Source organism: Eulemur rufifrons, chromosome 11 (genome assembly GCF_041146395.1).
Source record: "Eulemur rufifrons isolate Redbay chromosome 11, OSU_ERuf_1, whole genome shotgun sequence".
In the NCBI taxonomy this organism is placed as follows: Eukaryota; Metazoa; Chordata; class Mammalia; order Primates; family Lemuridae; genus Eulemur; species Eulemur rufifrons.
The window spans coordinates 2,871,555-2,892,933 of record NC_090993.1 but is presented as its reverse complement, the minus strand read 5'-3'; the positions used below and the strand labels follow the sequence as shown (position 1 = coordinate 2,892,933).

General features: G+C 56.7%; 1 protein-coding gene across 2 annotated transcripts; it reads right to left on the bottom strand.

Moving 5' to 3' along the window:
- Positions 1 to 2,853: 2,853 nt before the first annotated feature.
- Positions 2,854 to 20,904, bottom strand: PSEN2 (presenilin 2). Of its 2 annotated transcripts, XM_069484526.1 has the most exons (11): positions 20,224 to 20,904; positions 19,754 to 19,914; positions 17,857 to 18,071; positions 16,103 to 16,244; positions 13,717 to 13,784; positions 12,846 to 13,066; positions 12,069 to 12,167; positions 9,812 to 9,895; positions 9,291 to 9,389; positions 6,358 to 6,476; positions 2,854 to 5,037 (listed from the first exon to the last, which is right to left on the bottom strand). In XM_069484526.1, the coding sequence occupies exons 1-11, from the start codon at positions 20,354 to 20,356 to the stop codon at positions 4,882 to 4,884; spliced, it is 1,497 nt and encodes a 498-aa protein (XP_069340627.1). In that variant the 5' UTR covers positions 20,357 to 20,904; the 3' UTR covers positions 2,854 to 4,881. The 2 variants fall into 2 exon arrangements, with proteins under 2 accessions (XP_069340627.1, XP_069340626.1); XM_069484525.1 differs by lacking the exon at positions 20,224 to 20,904 and having other exon boundaries at positions 2,855 to 5,037; positions 9,291 to 9,392.
- Positions 20,905 to 21,379: the final 475 nt, after the last annotated feature.

The following is a 21,379-nucleotide window of genomic DNA, read 5'->3' as shown; positions in this document are numbered from 1 at the left end:
TGTCCTTCCTGAGTAGCTGAAAGAAAGGTGGTGATTCACAGGACCCACCCTTCTCAGCAGGTGACCCCAGGACGCTGCTTCCCCAGTCGGCTCACGTGAACATAAAACACATCACCAAATCACGCACCAACCACAGGAGAGTTTCCACGTCAGGCAGTACGATCATCTCTCAATCCACGGAGACTGTGCTGTCAGCGCTGCTGTGAGCCCCTCGCGGACCCTCTGCCTGGGGCTGGTGGAGGGAGGGCTGAGCAGCTCCTAACTCACTGGCCACTCTGCCTGCAGGTTCACCCCCATCCCCCCCCCACCTTGCTGTACCTCCAGGCTGGCAGTCTACCTTGCCCCCTGCTGTCACCTGCTGTCTCCCAGGACTCATCTTTACCTTCTTTGAAGACATCGGCCTGTGGTTCACACTATCCCTCTGACTCCATTTTCTCATTGTTTTGGTAACTGTATCTAAGTTGGTGAACCAAAAGACATGCCGTAACTGTGTACTCCCTTATCCTCTTTAGGGGGACACGGGGCCACTTGGAAATAGAGATATTTCCCAGTCTCCTAGTCTTGGCTAGGTATGGCCATGTGACCAATTGGATATAAGCAGAAATGCTGTATGCAACTTTGGGAGGGGGTTTTGTTTTTTTTTTAGAGGAGGAAGTGTATACTTTTCTATCCTCTTCTCATGCTGGAAGGAGTGTGATGTGATGGCTAGAACCCGGTGGCCACCTTGGGTCATGAGGTGAAAGCCACATACTAAGGACATCAAAGCAAGAAGACAGGTACCCGGCCCCTGATACCATGAACTATCATGCCCTCTCCAAGCTGCCTGTGCTTGTGAAAGGATAATAACCCATCTTTTAAACCACTGCTATTTGTGTTACATAGAGTTGAACCTAACCCTTCTTCTCAAAGAGTTGAAGACTTGTCCCCAGGTCACACAGTAAGTAGCTGGCAGAAGCAGGATCTGAATGCTGGCAGATTGACTCCAGAGCCCATGAGGCCACTGGGCACTGTGGGTCTGTCCCGCGGGGACACGGACTAGGCACTGCAGGCATGAGCTCCAGGCTGCAACAAGAAGCCAAGGAAGCCTGGGAAGGGAACAAGAGGAACACACAAGGTGAGCAGGGTGGGCGAGCTTCCCTGCCCTCTCCGCGTTCTTCCCAACTGCAGTGCTGGGAGGGGGCGGTCAGGGGGGAGAGAAAAGTTACATTTGGTTTCACTCCAGGACTTTTTATCCAGTAGATATGTGTGTTGATACCTACAACAATTCCACACTATTATAATTTTGTAGCTTTATACTATTTTAGGATATTTGGTATAATTTTAGGTTTACATACCCTCTGCCTCTAGAATATCCTGGGATCAGAAGCTCTCAGGAGAGGTCCCATCTTCTCTTTCCGACACCCACATTTCTCTGCTTCAGTCACCTGGCGAGGCATTGGGCTGGGAGAGCAAGTACCAGTAGTGAGCTCAGGAACCCACCTGCCCATTTACGGAAACTCGGTATGGGTCTGTCTGGAGAGTTCTACAGACCAGGGGGAAAGGAGAAACTGCTCAATAAACAGTGCTGGGACGACTGGTTACAGATATAGAAAAACAAAATTAGGTCCCTACTAAATACTATTAAAAAAAATTTCAAATGAATTAAAAATCTAATTATGAAAATAAAAATTTAAGCTTTTAGAAAGCCTCAAGGGTAGGGAAGGATCTCTTAAAGAAGATTCAAAGGCATAAACCATAAAGGCCAAAGCCTGATACACGTAATAACATTAACATTTTAAATTTAATTTGGCGCAGCAAAAGACGCCTAAGGAGGAGAGGGAGGCAAGCCACGACCACCAGATAGTTGCAATGCCTATATTAATAACTGCTCAAAGATTACCATCTCTCCAAAATATATATTTCAAGAGGCTTAAATATTCCAAAGTAAAAGACAAATAATCCAAATGAAAAATGGGCCAAGAATATGAACAAATAACAGACCAGGAAACTTGCACAGCCAACACACACATGAAAGATGCTCAACCTCACTGCAAACTACAACCGAAAGGGGTTAACACCCATCCGATTAGACAAAATGGAAAATCTGACAATACCAAGTGTTGGCAGAACTGGGGGAGAAGGTGAACTCTCAGATTGCTGATGGGAAAACAGATACAATTGCTTAGGGAGCAATCGGGAACGTCCAGCCAGTCCGGGGACTTGCAACACTCCTCCAAATCCACACAACGTCACAGGGTGCTCACTTCAGCATAGTTGTAACGTGGAAACACGCAAAAACCATCAATGTTCATCAGTAACATATGGATCTAAAGTAGAATATCCTACAATGGAATACTATACAACAGCTAGAAGAACTGAACCAAAGCCACATTCATACACATGAAAGTCTCCAGAAAGTAATTATTTTAAAAAATTATTATATATGTACAATACGGTACCATTTCTATAAAGTTAAAAAAATATGCCAACATGCAAAACAAAACTAACCACAGATGGGAAGGATACAAACTGACTTCAGGACAGAGGACAGGGGCAGCGGGACTGGGGCATCACACAAACAGGACTTCAGACTTGGTTTTGTGTTTTTGGTTTTTTTTTTTTTGAGACAGAGTCTTGTGTTTTTCGGTTTTTTTCAGACAGAGTCTCGCTTTGTTGCCCGGGCTAGAGTGTGCGCCGTGGCATCAGCCTAGCTCACAGCAACCTCAAACTCCTGGGCTCAAGCAATCCTCCTATCTCAGCCTCTCAAGTAGCTGGGACTACAGGCATGCGCCACCATGCCCGGCTAATTTTTTCTATATATTTTTAGTTGGCCAGATAATTTCTTTGTATTTTTAGTAGAGACGGGGGTCTCACTCTTGCTCAGGCTGGTCTCGAACTCCTGAGCTCAAACAATCCACCTGCCTCGGCCTCCCAGAGTGCTAGGATTACATGTGTGAGCCACCGCGCCCGGCCCATACTTGGTGTTATTTCTCAAGACAAATGTGGAACAAATACAGAAAAATACTAAGATTGGCTGATTGGTTCCATGAGATACAGGGGTTTGCAGCCCAGTTCTCTGTTCTTTTTCAGCATGTTTGAATTGCATCTTTAAAAAATCCGTTCAGTTTTCCTCTTTTCCACTTCTGTTCTGGGTTCATTAGTCTCCCAGGTCCTCGGGGCCCGCGAGGTGGAATGTCCTCCATTGTACCTGTTCTCTCTCCAAAGGCCCTTCCGTGTCTTCCCTCACGTCCTCGTTCTCCCAGTCTTCACTCTTCATCCCGGGGCCTGCTCAGCTATGTGCCCTTCCCCCTTCCTCGCTGTCTGTCTCTTTAAATGTGGGGATCCCCACTTCTGTTTTTACCTCTGAACGCGGCCTCGGCCCAGCACTCTCCAGCCAGGCCTGGGACAAAGGCCTCTTTCAGCTTAACTAGTGCAAACATTTCCCCATCACATCCTGGGAAACCCCACCCTAACGCTGCTCTCCTGAAGATAAACATGGCCCCGACTGCCAAATCTAACGGGATTTGGCAATCCCGTTAACCTCTTGGGAGCTGTCACCATCAGGGACCATCTCTTTGTCTTCAACTGCTCCCTGCTGGTGGCTCTCACCACTGCAAGGCCACCGCTCCTGCACCTCTGAGTGGCATGAGTCATCCGCCAGCACTCCTGCCACCCAGCCCCGGGGCAAGCAAGCTCCATCAAATGTCACGATGCACAATTCTCATTCATCTCTTATTCCTGAACCAGGAGACGGGGCTACCAGTTTGAACTGGAGACGCACATCCCAGTTTCCTTGGCTGTCTGCCTGCGGCTCTGCACGGCCTCACTTGGAGGCATCGCCCAGATCCTCTGCAACTGGAGAGTGACCATGGGCAAAGCCACCCTGTCCACTCTCCCACCACAGCACCCAGGGCGACAGCCACAGCGGGAAAGGAGAGCTCCCGGCACACGTTCCCTGGCCAGAGGGTTTCCGGGGAAGAGAAACACTTCCTGAAAGATCCACTCCACGTGTTGGCAGCTGCACTGGCGTGTTCCTGATACCGTGCACGGCTGAGGCCAGGGGTCTGCCTGGCGCCGGCAGCGTCGCACGCCAGAGCCCACAGACCTCAGGCCCCGCTCTCCCAATGTCTGTGCTTAGGAAACTTTCCAGTTAAAGAAATGAGCGTAGAAAGGCGAGACTGTTGAAAGCCTCTCTCGCTCTAACAGGCCAATCGCCCGATCCCCGAGGCCCACAGTGCGGGTCGCCCTGGCAGTGCGGGTGGGACACGGGGACAGGGGCCAACATGTACGGACAGACCCGGTGCCAGCATCCCGACAGGACTCAGCTGTTTATTGATAGTAACATGAAGCCGCTTCCCAGCAGCGTGACTGCGCTAACGAGAACAGGACTCGGTTTCTAAAGGTAATGAGAAAACAATGACATCACAGACACAGCGTTGGGACCTTCCTTGGAGGGAATTGGCTTTTCTTCTCCAGCCAGAGCCACCAGGTGCGGGGCGCGTCCCGAGCACACACTCCCAGTTCCGGACGCACGCGCATGTCCCCGCTCACGCTCGCCTGGGCCCAGGGGGCAGTTCCAGACCTCGCAAGGGCGGGCGCCCTCCTCCCCGCCCCCGCCCGCCCCGCCTGACCTTCTCCGTCCGTCTGGACGAACCCCCGTGTCCAGTGGGCGCGGCAGGCTGGCACCCACGAAGGGACAGGCCAGCGTCTCGTGACAAACAGCCAGCACCGGAAAGCTGGTTCCGCTTCCTCTTCACAAAGTGAACGTGTGATACTCCTTTCTTTCTTTTTTTTTTTTTTAAGGAAAGAAAAGTCTTAAAAATATATGGCACTAGAGTGTAAAACTATACAACTGCGTCCGGTTAGAATTCCCTGCAGCTTCCAGCGCTCGGCGCGGCGCCCTCAGATGTAGAGCTGGTGGGAGGCCAGCGTGTCCATGAAGGGCCGCACCAGGTTGTCCGTGGAGAAGTAGAAGATGAGCCCGAAGGTGATGGAGATGGGCAGGGCGGGCAGCGCCTTCTTGAACACGGCGAGCAGCAGGAGGGTCAGACACAGGCCCTGCAGGACAGGACGAGGGCAGGGTGAGGGCGGTGACCCCCTGGGACGGCAGCCGGAGGGGGGCAGTTAGCGATGGTCTAGTCCCTGCGCTCAGGAGCTTGTTTGGGGAACAGCTGGACAACAGCGCTGGACAACCCCTTATTTTCTCTGAGAGGTGCGGGGGGCAGGTGTTCTCACCCCCACAACACCCCGCCTGTTAACGGCTGAGCCGGGAGCAGCGTCCTCAGTCCTGAGCGATGCTCTGCCAGACCCCCCTGCCGCCCCAGCCGGCTCCGTGGGCACACGGGAGGGCGGGATGCCCTCAGGGAACATGCGCTCATGTGAGAACTGGATGGTCTCAGCTGAAATGCCGGTGGGCTTCTCGGTGGCTGACCCCAAAGGAAGCCAAAGGAAGAGGAAACAGCTGCAGGGCCTGGCCCGTGGGCACAGACCTGCCCCTGGGAAGCAGGCACAGGGCTGCCCATGCTGCCCTGACCTGGCGGAGGCAGGCAGTGGTCCAGCGCGGGGACCAGGAAGCAGGGCCCCCCCGTCCATGGGGACAGCAGGGCTCAGGTCAGTCTGGGGGGCAGGAGCCTGCGGTCTACCACCCCATCCCTGACAACATGTGTGGGCAGAAACCAAGTCCTCAACACACTGGAGCATCAACCTGAATCATGCGCCCTGCCAGGGGACGCCGGGGTTTTCATCCAGGTAAGGACGTGGAGTAGGCACCGCTCAGAGACTCCACGTCCCTCAACAGACAAACTCAGAGGTGAACTCCTTATGGGATGTCTCCCCCATTATGTGCATCTGGCCACGAGAAGTGAGCACGGCGGCCTCCCAGTTCCACTGCTGGGGTTCGCGGTGACGGTTCTGCTCCCCAAGCCCCCAGCGACCCCCGCGCTCGGGACCCTGTGGTATCCGGGTGGCACGGAGCAGGGAAGCACACAGCTCCGGGGTGGGAGACCGAGTTCCAAGCACAGCTCCGCCAGCCATAGCGTGGCCCTCGCCAGCTCTGTGCACGGCCAAGGCCCTGAAGCTATTTCCGCTTCTCTCAATCTGAGGTACCCACAGCACCCCCCGGGTGTGCTGAGACTAGCCCACAGGGCCGGCAGCCAGCCCTAGGCACAGGGGCGTGCATGCCCGGTGACGTCAGAGCCCAGCCCCTGGCGGCCCTGCCCTGTGCTGTCCCCGCGGGCTGCAGCCCGTCTGGGTGGCGACCACACCTCCTGCGAGCCTGGGTCAGCCCTCTGGCCCCCTCCGAGGGAGAACAAATGCAAACTCCTCAGAGTCCCTGGGCCCCCCATATAGACCCTGAGGTCCACCCCCCCAGCCACTCACGATGAGGATGGCCACGAAGCAGGCCAGTGTGGTGTTCCAGTCCCCGCTGCCCGTGGCCGCCGCCTTGCCCACCAGCACGCTGTAGAAGATGAAGTCCCCGAGGCCAAGCTTCACGCCCCCTGTGTGGGGAGAGAAAGCGGACCGTCCCTGAGGACGTTGCAGGGACCAGGAAAAGGAGGACAACGCCACCAGCCGCTGTGCCAGCCCAAGAGCACGCAGGGTCAAAGGGCAGTGACCCCACCTGGCCCGGCCGCCTGGACTGCAGGACAGGACATTCTGCCTCCGAACAGCCGCCAGCGGGCAAGGGGGGACCTGCGGACCGGGTGCCCTACGACCCTGGCAGAGAGAAGCTGGCTGCCCTGGCGCTGGGCGCTCGGCTGAGCAAACAAAGGCCAAAACAAAACCGTACTGCCTGGAGGGGCGGCCGCACCACTGAATGCCGGGTCTGGGTGATGGATGTTTTGGGGGAAATTTAATTTCTCTACTTTAAAGAACACACATGAACACGAAAAAAGAGGTCCTGGGACCCTGTCCCCTTACAAGTAAGGTAGCCACAATCCGTAAGTCGCACACCTGTCCCTGATAAGTAAATCAGAGCTTCTAAACCGCTTTCAGGTTTGTTTTCTTCAGTATGATGGCCCCTGACACTTGTTCCTAGGGTAACTCTGTTCACTGTTGACAATAAAAATGGTTGGCAAAGGATGCAAACCAAGGAGGCCCACCCTTCCCGTCCCTTCCAGGCCCTGAGCGGGTGTCCCCCCTGCTCCCGGCAGCACCCTGCCCTGTGCTGGGCCCAGGCGTCCGTCCTCCTCCCGTCCGGGTCCCTCTGGCTGCCACGCTGCTCCTGCTGTCCTGCTCTCACTGGCTCTCTCCCCTCCCTGCTCGCTCTTCTTTTTAAATCGGGTCTCTCAAGTGACCTCCTGGTCACTTTGGAAATGTGGAAGCACCAGGTGCCCTGTCCCCTAACCAATGCTCTCTGGCAAAGCCACCACCCTGCTGCCAGGGGACACTCGTAGCCCTCCTGCTAGCTGCCTGTCTGGGCCCCTGTCCGCCTCTGGCTGCTCCCCAGGGTCCTCCACTGGCATCCCGGACCCTCCCTGGCCACCTACGCTTCTGGGGGCCACAGTTTTGACAACGTGTACATGCTGAGCTCCCTCCCACTCGGGTCTACCGGGAGCCCACCTGGGCGTCCTGCAGCCCCTCCCCTGAGTCTCTGTGAGCAGCACCACCTTCCATGGGGACCCCCAACACCGGCCACAGCCAGCCCACGCGGGCTGCGTCCCCACCTCCTCTCCACTCCCGGGGCCCCGGCAGACTGCGTCGGGAACGCAGCCCTCCTCCTGCGGTTTTCCTGCTCACGGACCACTAACGGCTCCCCAGCACCCCAAGATAAAACACGAGCTCGTCCAAGACTACAACACGCCCTGAGACCCACGGGTCCCCCTCCACTGCCGTGATGACCGCGGCCCACACCCAGCAGCCACAGAGCTCCTGAGGGCTCAGGTCTCAGTGGAGCATTCGCAAAGCAAAAGCTGCTGCATTTGACCTGCCTTTGTCCCTGGTTACCAGGGGACTAAACCCTCGGAATTTCCTATGTAACAGGAGTGTTTTGTTATTCATGAGCCCCGTGGACCACACCTGAGTTTCCGCTAAAAGATGCGATGACTCAGGATGGGGACTGGTCACCAGAAGGACCAACCGTGTGATCAGAGGGTTGAAGCTTTGGGCCGGCAGACCTGGGGGAGGGGGCGGGGGGATGGGGCTCCATCATTGGCAAACGCTGACCCGTCACACCTATGTAACCAAACCCCACGAAACACGACACTGAGGCTAGGTGGACACAGCCAGGTGTCAGGAGGGTGACGTGCCCTGTTCCACCAGGAGAGGACCCAGGAAAGATGTGGCGGGGACCCTACTAGACCTCGCCCTGTGTGTTTCTTCATTTGGCTGGCCCTGCGTTGCACTCCTTATAAAACTGTAACTGGAAGGATAGTGGTTTCCTGAGTGCTGTGATCCTCGGTAGCCAATGACTGAGCCTGAGGGGGTCGGGGGAGCCCCAGATCTGTAGCCAGTTGGTGAGAAGGGTGGGCGGCCCATGGGCCCCGAGAACTGGCAGCTGGTGTCGGAGGGAGCCAGTTCCCTGGACCAGGCCTCCTACCCCGTGGGGTCTGTGCTGAGCGCGGGTAGCCGGTGCCGGGTGCGAGCCGTAGGTGCCAGTCGGCACTGGGACGAATGTCCCCCTCGGCCTGTCTGCAGGGCGGTGACCTACTCGTCCTTCAGGTCCCGCCTCGGGTTTGTCTTTCCCAAACGCAGCCGTCTGGCGGCACTGGGATCCCTTACACCACCTGCTGCTCCCACGAGGCCCTGCGGTGTCATATGGTGACAGGTGCCACCTGGACCTCGGGAGTGGTCTGTGATTGTCTCCTAGCAGAATGGCTGTTTTAATTACCCAGGAAATAACATCTCAGAACGCCCCCAGGTCTGTCTTCAAGCCCCTCCCACACCTTTGGTCTGCTCAGGTCTCAGCTCCGACCGCCTGCCGGTCTGGAAAGTTCCCCTGTACCCCCTCTTCTAGTGACGCTGTGACTCAACACCCAGAGTCAGAAGTTAGGTCCACAGGTAAAGCCCCGCTCCATGCTCTCCCGGCGGCCCCCCTCAAAGTCCTCACCGGCTCGTAGGGTGTGTGATCAGTGTTCGTCACACGGGGAGCCCCCCAGGGCCGGCCTCCCCCCACCGCAGGCGCACGGTGGCCCTCGATACTCGCCGCCTGACCACCTGGCTTATCCGGGGTGCAGAAGCCCCGAGGGCCCTGCAGGCCTCTCCCAACTTTACGACGACGCCTCTGATATGAACAGAGGCCTCTCCGCTCACACCTCCTCCGCCCTCCGCCCCATCCCTGGGCGAAGCAGACCACGTGAACACGGGCACCTTACTTTCCTCCTCTTCCTCCAGCTCCTCCCCTGGGTAGCCAGGCAGGGGGGCCTCGAAGACTTCGGGGTACGAGGGCTCCCCCAAACTGTCATAGGAGTCTTCTTCTGGGTGTGCAGGAAGAGAAGACGATCATTGCCATGAGCAGAGGGCAAGGGAGAGAGACAAAAGCTGGTCAGAGGGCTGCCTGGTCTCTGGGGAAGAAAGAGCCAGGAAGGGCCCCCCTGAGCATCACTGCCTGACCTCAGGGCTCCCCGACCTCAGGGCCCCCAACCTCAGGGCTCCCTGACCCTCACACCCAGCCACGCCCAGCCACGCCCGGCCACAACCAGCGGCAGCGAAGCACTGGAGGCTGGCAGGAGACCGACATGCCCACCCTCGCACCCTCTCCAAGATGGTTTATGGATGACACGTCACCCTTCCCCTCCTGGACTCGTGCCCCCCAGAGAGGCCAGGCTGGGCGGAGCAGTGTGCAGGGGAGAAGCTGCCCCCCGTGATGAGAGGCTGTCAGGCCCCCAACACTCACCCATCTCGGGGTCGTAGGGGAGCTGCAGAGCTCCCTGAGAGGAGGGGTCCAGCTTGGCCATGCCCACCGTCCACACCATGGCAGCTGTGGGGGGAGAAACGGGTTACGACTCTGGTGGTGCTGACAGTGGCTGCCTGCAGGGGGGAGGTGGCCAGCCTGTGTCCCCAGGAAGCCTGCCTGGGACCCTCCGTCCTGCCATCCTGTGGGTTATCTGTCCACGGTCCACGGTTAGGAGGCTGTGGGGGAGGGTCTGGATTCATCGGCCAGGTCTGGGCACACAGCGCCTTGGCCAGTCTTTCTCTGCCCCGCCCACAAACAACAACAACAAAGTTAATCATACCGAATGGTCTGGTGAACTAATTGCGTTGTTTTTTTAAATTGCGAAAAATTTTAAATTGTAAAAAACATAACATAAAATGTATCATCTTTATAACTTTTAAGTATACAGCTTAGTAGTGCTAAGTATTAATATATTCACGTCGTTGTGAAACAGATCTGAACTTTTCCATCTTGCGAAACGGAAACTCTATCACCATCGAATCACAACTGCCCGGCCGCGGTGACCACCATCCCGCTGGCTCTCGTACAGGGTGGAATCAGACCGTATCTATCTTTTGTGACTTCTTTAATTCACTTCGCATAATGTCCTCAAGGCTCACCCACGTGACAGCACGTGTCAGAATTTCCTTCCTTTTCATGGCTGAGTAATATTCCACTGCATGTGCACCCACACTTTATCCACCCATTTTGAGACACTCAAGTGGCTACTGTGTATCACTCTGTGATGAACACAGGGTGCCAGTGTCTGTCCCTGCTCTCGGTTCTCCTGGTTTTAGACCCACGCGCTGGGTCACCCGGTACTGAGTTGTGTTTTATCTCCGGCCTGGACTCACGACTCTGTATCTCCAACTCCCCATCTGAACGCCCAGCGAGGGTCTCACCCTCGATCTGCCCCCAACACGCCATTGGCAACGCCCCCTCCGACCTGCCCCGCCACGGCCTCTCCCTCTCAGGAGATGGCGACTCCATTCTTTCCGCTGCTCAGGCCCAAAGCACTGACATCGCCCTTGACTCCCTGTCTCACGACCCGCACCCGAGCCATCAACAGATCCTGCCAATTCTGCTTCCAGAATCCAACCTCAGCATCTCACAGCTTCGACTGTGCCCCAGGGCCAGACTCCCAGCCTCTCTCCCCTGGGTTGTTGTTCAGCCTCCAACCCTGGATCCTGTTCCCGCTCTTGTCCCCGAACATTTTGTTCTCCATTCAGCCACCTGTGTGACCCTGCTAAAATGTAAAGTCGGGTTGGCCCACGGTCTTCCAGTAGCTTCACATCTCACTCAGAAGCCAAAGTCCTTGGCCAAGGCCTGCAGGGCCTGACCTGACCTGGATCCCTCCCCTTCCCCTCCCTCCCCAGCCACGCTGGCCCCCAGGCACCCCCTGGGCACACCAGGCCCAGCCCTCTCGGGGCCTCCACGCTCACTGCTGTTCCTTCTGCCTGGAAGGCGGCATTGTCTCTTACCTAAGTCGGACTGGTCTGCGGTCCAGTATCACCTTACGACAGAGGCCTTCCCCGACCACCCTACACAACGTAGCACCCCCAACTACCCCGAAGTCCTTGGTCCCTGAACTCTGCTTTAGTTTTCTGCAGAGCACTCAGAGCACCTGACATGCATCTGCCTATTCCATTACTGTCGAACTCCCCTCCCAGAACGGAAGCCCCATTGGAGCCAGGACCTCATCTGTTCCCGGGTGAACTCCGAGTCTCAGGCACTCACAACCGTCCCAGCACGGTCCCGGTCATTCCGTGCATGGTCTCTGCTGGTCCTACGGACGTGCCTGGAACGTGCTTTCTCACTGGGGGCCACGCGGCTGGGGCATCTCCTCCATCACCTGACCCCTCATCTGCACAGAGGTCGTCTAGCATTCCACAGCTGCTTCGCGAACTGTCCCCTAGGCCACCCTGCTGACACAGGCCCAGAAATCTGGGCTCTTAAGTAAGCCCCGCCCACAGCAGATGGGAGCATCAGAACCACAAGGCTGCGAGCTCCCTGCTGCCCGAGACCACGTGGTCTTGTTTCCTGCTGGACGCCCAATGCCCACACGGTGACTGCCCCAGAGTAGAGACTCAACACACTGTGCTGAGTGCACACACAAATCCAAATCCCTGCACACTGACAGCCACAGCCACGCCAGGAAGTGGTCCCTTGTCCCCGCTACAGACCCCGCGGTAGGGCAGAGGCGTGGCAGCCCACTCACACGAGTATATCAGGGCAGGGAATATGGGCTCGTTTCTCTCCTGTGCAGTTTCCACCAGCATCCTCAGAGGCCCTTTGGGACACAGGACAGCGACAAGATCTGGAAAAACAGAGACAACCTCGTCACATTAAAGAAAGTCGTTTATTCCCAAGCAGCCCCTGAAGGAGGAGCCAGTCCTGCAGCACCGGGAGCCCCAGGGCGGGGGTCTCAGAACGTGCCCTGACACCGGGCTGCCGTCCCAGACCCTGCAGAGTCCGCACTGGCTGGAGCCCAGAGCAGGGCCTGAAATGGCAACTGCGAGCCGGGGACAGCTGTGTGCCTGGGACACAGAGGATGGGCTTGAGAGCCCCACTTCTCACATTCCTTATCCTTAAGATGGAAACAGTAAAGCCGGCAATGGTAACCTCGCTAATATGAATTAAACAGCAGCTAACGTTCGGGGTTATATACAGGTAGTGTGCCCAAAGGACTTAGAATTGTTCTAAGAACAAGTAACTTGGTGCGTGAATCGCTTAACAGCGCACATGCTCCATCCGCACGCCAATAATAACGGAAAATAAGGCGGCCAGTGACGGCCGGGTTTTATTTCTGGAATACCAAGAGCCTACGAGGCCTCCTGTGTTTTGCAAAGGAGAACCTCTCGGAAGGGAGACCGGCCAGGCCTCCCCGGAAGCCGGGTGAGCTTCGCAGCACCTGCCCGTCCCTGTGCAGCAGCGAGGACGGCGTGGCCCTGGGCGTCCCCCCCACCGCCCCCCGCCGGGCTCGCCGCCCGCCTACCGTACACAGAGATGGCACCCAGGATGACCCAGGCGGACCACTCGGGGAGGTACTTGATGAACACCAGGGCCATGAGCGCGCTGATGGCGATGAGGTAGGCTTGCTGCAACACGAGCGGCCCCTTCCAGTGGATGCACACCATGCCCACCGCCCCGAAGTTCCAGACGGTCAGCACGAGCGTGGGGTAGTCCATGGCCACGTTGTACGTCTTGAGCACTTCCCTGCGGGACCGGGGTTGGGCCCGGGGCGGGAGACTCAGTGGAGACCGACACCCTGACACCGTCTGACGCCAGCCAGTCCCAGCCCGGCCTTGTTCACTAATACTCCCTTCCCCCACGTCCACTGGCCCTACAGCTCACCACTCAGAATATTTTCTAGAACAAGACGGAAGATAAACCCAAGACTTAGGCTTTGCGTGGTTTACGTAAACGGGCATTGGTACAACCTGGAAGACCATTTCCATGTGGAAAAGGTCCTTGGAAAAGTGTTTTGTCCTTGTCCCTCCAATCTCCGTGGGCCCCTGGGTCAGGCTGATATCCCAAATCAAGGGGCAACAGAACAGGTAATCGTCCCCGTAAACTAGGGAGCACCCAGGCCTAGCCCCAAAACGGGACTGTGGATTTGGAGGGGTTTCCACTCCCCCCTCCCATGGGATTCAGGATCTAGAAGAGACACGTGGCCCACCGTGCACCCCACCCACTGCCTCAGGGCCCCTAAAAGAGGGGCTCGGAGGCTGGGGCCCTGGGAACAGCCAACGGGAGGGAGGACTGTGGCCCAACGGTCACTGCTCCCTGCCCAGGTCCCGCATATCCATGCATGCTGCAGAGAGAGGGTCCCCAGGGCGCCCCTGCTGCTCGCGGCTGCCACTCACCCGAGGTAGATGTAGGTGAAGAGGAACAGCAACATCAGGGAGGACATGATCAGCCAGCCGTGGATGAACTGGATGACAGAACAGACAGAGGGTCACAGGGTGTCCCAAGCTCCCCAAATACAAGACCCCCAGGTTCCTGGGACTGATACCCAAGCCCCAAAGTCTTTCTCCGTCAGGCTACTCCCTGACCACGCTGGACGGCAGCAGGTGTCATCTTACACGGGAGGCTGGCACAGAAATTCAACTTCTCTCCAGGTCCCTGCAGTGTGTGACGGAGACGAGACTCCCTCGGGTCTGGTGACGCAGCCTCGTGCTGTCCCCACCTCTCTACTCTGCTCGTTCACTTGGAACGGACATGCTGGGTGTCTCCTACTCGCCAGGCACTGTTCTGGGCTCGGGAAAGCAAGCTAGAGAAGCCTCTGGCCGTGGCGTGGCATTCCAGCGTGCGGGGAGGCAGGGGACACGTAAACAAATACACGTTAGCAGGCGGTGATGACGGCTACAGAGAAACCAGCGTTGGCAGGACACAGCGACAGGAGACTCACGGTGTGCTATTTTAGACGCACTGGTCAGGGAAGGCCTCTTGAGGGGGCTATTTTTCAGCAGAGACAACCCAGGAAGGCTGTTCCTCCTCTCCCGGGCAAGCCTGGGAGGGTGAAGGACAAGAGTGGGCTGATCCCAAACCAGCCCCTCAGCTGGCCACTAGCAGTACCGTGACATTACCTCCTCAGCCTCACCCTCCAGGACCACTGGGACCTCAGCAGACACCTGGTCTACTTGGGGCAGCTTCACCCCCGAGGACCAATCCACTGGTCACTAGCCCAGCCCACTGGGATGCAGTGGGGACCTGGTCTACCTGGGGTGAAGGCAGCCGCCTCAGCCATGTGCACAGACAAAAGGGCACGTGGGGCTGAGCCTCTCATCCCCACCTGCTGCCCAGGCCACCGTCAGCTTTTGCCTGAGTGCCTTGGAACCCCCAGGTAAACCTTCCTGGATGGCTGAGGCCTCTGAACAGTCTCTGGGACTGGCGCCCGACACCTACCGCCCACGGCGGTGCCAGCTCTCCACACTCGCCATGCTACCCTAGATTGTTTCTCCGCAGGCTGTTTCCTCTGCTCCGAATCCCCTACCCTCTACCTGCTTCCCACTGTCCACCAACCTCCCCACTGCAATGTTAAAACCCTGCCTCACTTACATAGGTAAACGTTACTTATTTTATCATTGTTATTTTTTAGAGACCGGGCGCGGTGGCTCACACCTATAATCCCAGCACTCTGGGAGGCTGAGGCAGCAGGTTGAGGTCAGGAGTTCGAGACCAGCCTGGGCAAGAGCAAGACCCCATCTCTACCAAAAATGGAAAAAATTAGCCGGGTGCAGGGGGGCACGCCTGTAAGTCACAGCTACTAGGGAGGCCGAAGTGGGAGGTAGCTTGAGCCCAGAAGTTGGAGGCTGCACTGAGCTATGATGATGCCAGGGTGACAAAGCAAGACCCTGTCTCTGAATAATAATAATAATGTTTTTTAGAGACAGGCTCTCTCAGTGTTGGCCAGGCTGGGACTCCCTCCTGGGCTCAAGCGATCCTCCCGCCTCGGCCTCCCGGGATGCTGGGACCACAGGTGCTGCTCCCTCGCTGCACCCCTCGCTCTCACCCGGGCACCCCGCACCTCCATCCACCTGCCCCATGCATGGAGCTACCTAACCAAAAAGCACTTGTGCTGTGCCTATGTGTAAACAGTTTGAAATTAGGTGTTGTCTAGCTTAACTTTCTGTCTGTGTTTAGTGGTTCAAAGCCTTCCCTAGTTTGTCTAAAATCAACGTCTAAAAGTTTATGGCATCTCCGGAGACAAGACGGTGCCGTGATTCGGGCAGGTGAGATCGGCTCTTCCTCCACTCCCTGGGGCCGCTTAGTAGCTGCAGGAAGGCCCAACGCACAAGTCTCCCGGGGCTGGAAGACCTCAGCGTAACCTCTGTACCTCCCTGTCCAGCAGGGAAATGGAAAAATAAAAATACATCTGGAAGGGAAGCATTGGGGTGAGGAGAGCCTAAAATAGAGCTTCAGAAAGAGAAGCAAAATAAAATTAACTTCTGAATCTGAGAAGTGACACATGGAACATCATTGCAATGAGGAACTCAGCTGAGTGGGATTCTGTGCACATTTAACAATCGTATTAGGTCATCTGCGTGGGGGGATGGGCTAGGGGGAGAAAGAGTACCAAAAATCAGAGTTCATTTTGCAGAAAAAAGGAACTGCAGGTTTTTTTTAAAAGGTGGCTGCGGAATGGTGCGGGTGGAGATGGGAGGCAGGGGGCGTGGCCGGGAGGCGGGGGCGTGGCCGGGAGGCGGGAAGAGGGGCGTGGCCGGGAGGTGGGGGCGTGGCCGACCTCACCTTGTAGCAGCGGTACTTGTACAGCACCACCAGGAAGATGGTCATGACCACGATGACGCTGATCATGATGAGCGTGTTCAGCACGGAGTTGAGCAGGCGCTGGCCCACCGAGGGCGTGTCCTCAGTGAACGGCGTGTAGATGCTGAGGGCGGAGACACGGGGCTGGCACTCTGCGTCCCCCCGCCGGCTCCTGCTCCCGAACGCCCCCCGCCCTGAGCAACCCTTGACCGAGCGGGGAGGCGCCTGGGAACACCCACGCTGTCCCCCAGCCCTCACCGGCACAGCCACACGCTGCCCCTGCACAGCGCGGCCACCGTCCCCGTGAGTGATCCTCGTTTTCCAGCCCATTTCCTGCCACTAACCACATACCTGCGGCTCTCAGCCTCGAGACCGAGACGGGCCTCCCCACCCCCACTCAGACTAACCCCCTAGGTGCTTCTCTCTGCCGGCCCGCCCACTTCTCATCCCCCACACCCGCCCATCTCCATCAGCCCCGCCCAGCCCAGGCCCCTGCACCTGTTGCCTCCCGCCCCCACCCGGAGGCCCGGCAGCTGCACTGCAGCCCAGGAACTGGGAGGCAGAGACACAAGGCAGCTGGCCGATGCCTCCCTACGCGCAGCCCGAATGCAAGGGCACAGCGGGCTGAGGCCTCTCAGCGCCTTCCCTGCTCGGCCTGAGTCCCCTGCAGACGCTAAGCTTCCTGAGGGCGGGGGCTTCTCGCTCTGCTCCTTTCAGGAACCAAAAAACACACAAAACGAAACAAAAAGTCCCTCGCTTAAAAAAAAAAAAAAAAAAGTTGCGAGAAGGTGGTGAGCGCTGACAACCAGGGCTGGGGGGAGAGGGGAGGAGCTTCTCATTGTTCTGTGCTGCTGCTTCTGCGTGTATGTTACTAAAACAAAACAAAAGGCTTAGTTTGGGCGCGGTGGCTCAAGCCTGTAATCCTAGCACTCTGGGAGGCCGAGGCGGGTGGATCGCTCGAGGTCAGGAGTTCGGAACCAGCCTGAGCAAGAGTGAGACCCCCCGTCTCTACTAAAAATAGAAAGAAATTATCTGGCCAACTAAAAATATATATAGAAAAAATTAGCCGGGCATGGTGGTGCATGTCTGTAGTCCCAGCTACTCGGGAGGCTGAGGCAGGAGGATCGCTTGAGCCCAGGAGTTTGAGGTTGCTGTGAGCTAGACTGACGCCACAGCACTCACTCTAGCCCAGGCAACAGAGTAAGACTCTGTCTCAAAAAAAAAAAAAAAAAAAAAAAAAAAAAAAAGGCTTTATAAACCTTCCTCCCCAGGCTGGGAGTGAGCTAAGAAATCATCTGGTCCAACCAGCCACCTTGTACATTCGAGGGAGCTGAGATCCAGAGAGGAAGTGACTTGCTTGTGGCCTCGCGGTGACTGAGGGCACAGCTGTGCCCAGGGCCTGGCATTTGCCACATGGAGCTGGGCTTGCTTCTGGAGTCAGAGCCAGCGTCCCGAGCGCTCACCTGCGGCAGGCACGGTTCTGAGCCCTTTGCTTGTATTAACTCACTTAACTCTCCCAGTAGCCCCACTCCTAAACCCGTTACACACACCAGGAGACCGAGACAGAGAGCGGTTAGGAACGGTGCCCAGGCAGGTCACACGGCCAGGAGGCGGTGGCCCAGGCCGTGCACCTGGCAGCTCTTCAGCCCTGCTCCCTACTGCCACCGGTGCCAACGGAGGGGGCCACGCTCAACCCAGCCCCACCCTGCCCCGTGCCACCCGGGTCCCCAACTCACAGCTGTCCATTCTTCTCCGTGTAGAAGCGCACGGACTTGATGGTGGCCACCACCACGATCATGCACAGAGTGACGGGCACGAACAGCATGATCACGTGCTTCGCGCCGTATTTGAGGGTCAGCTCTTCCTCCAGGCCCGGTGGCCGCCCGGGGACCCCGCTGCAGACATAGCGGTCTGGGTCCTCCTCGCCGTCCTCCTCACTGTCCTGGATTCTCTGCGGGAAACCACGTCGTGAAGGTCACGGGATGCCCCCCGCAGTGGCCTAACTGCTGCAGCGCGTGGATTTTTGCAACTGGAAAGGAGTTGTTTGAATGCTGTTTTCCAGACATAAGAAGGCGTCTATGAGCTATAGTTTAGATACGGGAGGGCTGGGATTTTCAGGACAGTGGAAAAGTGTGTGAGGACAACCGCAGAGAAGACTGAGGGTTGGGCCGACCACCCTATGAGGGAAGGAGGCTGCACAGCCGGGAAGAGGGCGGTGTGCGGCCCCCGCTTACTGGCTCATGAATTCGGAACACGTCAGAAGACCTTCCCGCTTCCTAAGCACGGGAATCGGGATGGCACTCACCTCTGTTCACGTGGCCATGCCCATCTGGGAGGAGACAGGCCAGGTGACGGGGGAAACAGATCAGAAATCACCAACTAGAGGAGTCAGCACACACAGGGACTCTCTTGGAGTGAGAATAAGACTCCAGGAATTTGGAGAGGAAGAAATGACTTTGAACCTTTAATTTGGAGAGGAAGAAATGACTTTGAACCTTTTGCCCCACAACATCAAGCAGGTCGATTTACAGCCCTTGACAGCGGCCCTCGAGCACCTGGAAGAGACCTGGGCTCCAGGAAGCAGAGAGAGTGCAAGGGACGGCAGGATGTCTGCCAGACGCCGGCACAGACAAAAATCTCTATTTCAGAACCGTGGCAATTCAGGGTCGTTAGCTGCCTTGTTAATAAGGGTAGCAGCCAGAGGAAAAGCCAAACGAAACAGAAACCAAAAAATGACAGTCACTTCAGTATCGCTTCTTTGCAGAGGGAGCCCCAATCTAGGCATTCCGCTGATAAATGAAAGGAAAACCCTTCATCAGCAGGAACTGAAACAACTAAAATGCACAGAACCTCCCGGAGATAAAATAAGAAACTATCTAGAAAAGGCCCAGCAGTGGCCTTGAGCTGGGGAGCTTTCCCTCGGAGCTCCAGGGCCCCGGCTCTGTTCTCACGGAGAAACGAGCTCCAATTTCAGCAAAGGGATTAAGGCTGGCTGGAGGGAAACAGTCCACGTGAAGGTCTTTAAATTCTGTAACGGGCACAACAAAGAATGGAGATTCAGGCAAATTCAGATGTTGTTTTGCCCTGACGGGAAGGGGGAGGGACCACTAAGTGACCCTCCCAAGGATGTCCCACTCTCCGTAATGCAACTGTTTCCGGCCCTGGGGGCTGCAGAGGGCAGATCGCAGTGCAGCCCACCCATCCCCAGCTCAAAAGTCAAAGGTGAATTAGGCATTCATGGCACGGTTACCGTGTCTGGCCACCTGCCCAAACATGTGTCCCCTCCGGCAGCCTCTCCTCCTGCCACCTAAGCATATGCGCCACCTGTCCTAGCATCGGGGCAGCCAAACTTACTCTCCCGTGACCTGCACGAGAAGGTAAATCCAAGACGGCGGGGTCGAGCATGTCATTCAGCCCACCGCCAAATCCGTCTTCCACTACGACCTGCAGAGTCTCCCACGAAGCCCGTGCCGGTGTCAGACCCACCGTGGCGGACCGCCCACCCCTTTGGCCAATTCCCACCTTCACTTCCCCTTCCCTCCCACGTCATCGGGCATGTGCGGTTGTCACCTGTCAGGGACAGGAACCCAGGGCCTGTTTTAAGCCTCCCCACCCCCCCGTGGTGGGACCTACCCACTGGGCAGTGTTCTCTCCGTCCTCCGGGCCCGGCCCGCCCTCCTGGCAGGAGCGCGGCGAGGGGCTCTCCGCTGACATCAGGGACGTCCGCTCGTCGCACACTTCATCCTCGCTGTCGGAGGCCATGAAGGTGAGCATGGCCCCGCCTCGGCAGGCACCTAGAGAAAGGGACACAGGGAACCCGTTCTGCTTTCCCGAGAGACGACAGCAGCTCGGGGCTGAGGGGGTGACTGGAGGTGGCTCAAAGACCTGGACACAGGTCCTGCCCCACAGCAAACTTCCAAGACATGCACGTCAAACAGCTGCCGTAAAGCAAGAGTCCCCGAGAGCCACCACTGAGGCCTTGCGTGGGACTGGCCTGAGGAAGACTCACGCCATAGGGGGTGGAACACCCAACCAGAAAAGTCAGGGCCACTCCACAACGTCAGTGTGCTCATTCATTCGATCAACAAACATCTGTTGCACACCTTTTGTGCACCAAAGATCATGCTGGGACCCTGGGGATACAAAATGAGCAAGGAACACCCTTGTCCTAAAAAAACAAAACAAAAGCCATCCAATGTGACAAATCCAGGTGTTCAAGAAGAGGACCAGAAGCATAAAGAAGGCACCAAAACCTCAGAGATCAGGACTGTTTTCTTGAGATTAACATTTGCTGGAAGACAGGTTTTCCCAGACGGGACAGGAGGGCAGAGGGGCACCAAGGACACCCCAGTGTGGGCACCATGCTGTCTGGGTGTGGCTGGGTGGGGCTGTGGCGGTAAGAGGGGTCTCGCACACCAGGCACCACGTTAAGAAGGTGTCTGTCCTATCGGGGACAATCATGACAGATCAGATCAGATCTGTGTGTACAAATGTCAATCTGCTGCTGACCACAAAGGGCAGGTGACACAGCAGGGCAGGTGACACAGGCTGCCCCTGCCCCAGACTGTGGGAGGTGGGAGGGCCTAAGGCAACAGCAGGGTGGGTATGACTGAGGGGACAGAGCCCAGGGACAGTCGGGAGGTAGACGACAGGACCTGATGTGCGGGACAGAATGAGCACAGAGCTCCAGGCAGAAAAAGCCCCCAAACAATGCCCGCCGTGGAGCAGGGTGTGGAAAAACTGGGACGAACCGGACTGACCTTACCGAAAGCAATAAAAATAAGAAGCTTTAAAAATAGTCGTACCTTTTGATCCCGAAATGCTACTTCTCAGAACTTGTCCTAAGAAAATAATAAAATACTTACATAAAAATGTGTTGTCATTATATGTAACTGTTAAAAAAAAAAAGTGAACATGACTGAAATTTAATTTATTTATTTATACATACATATAGAGTCTCTCTCTGTTGCCCAGGCTACAGTACCATGGCGTCAGCCTAGCTCACAGCAACCTCCAACTCCTGGGCTCAAGGGATCCTCCTGCCTCAGCCTCCCGAGTAGCTGGGACTACAGGCACGCGCCACCATGCCCGGCTAATTTTTTCTATTTTTAGTAGAGATGGGGTCTCAGTCTTGCGCAGGCTGGTCTTGAACTCCTGACCTCAAGTGATCCTCCCGCCTTGGCCTCCCGAGTGCTGGGATTACAGGTGTGAGCCACCATGCCCGGCCCCTGTACTATGATATATTCATGTGATGGGGAC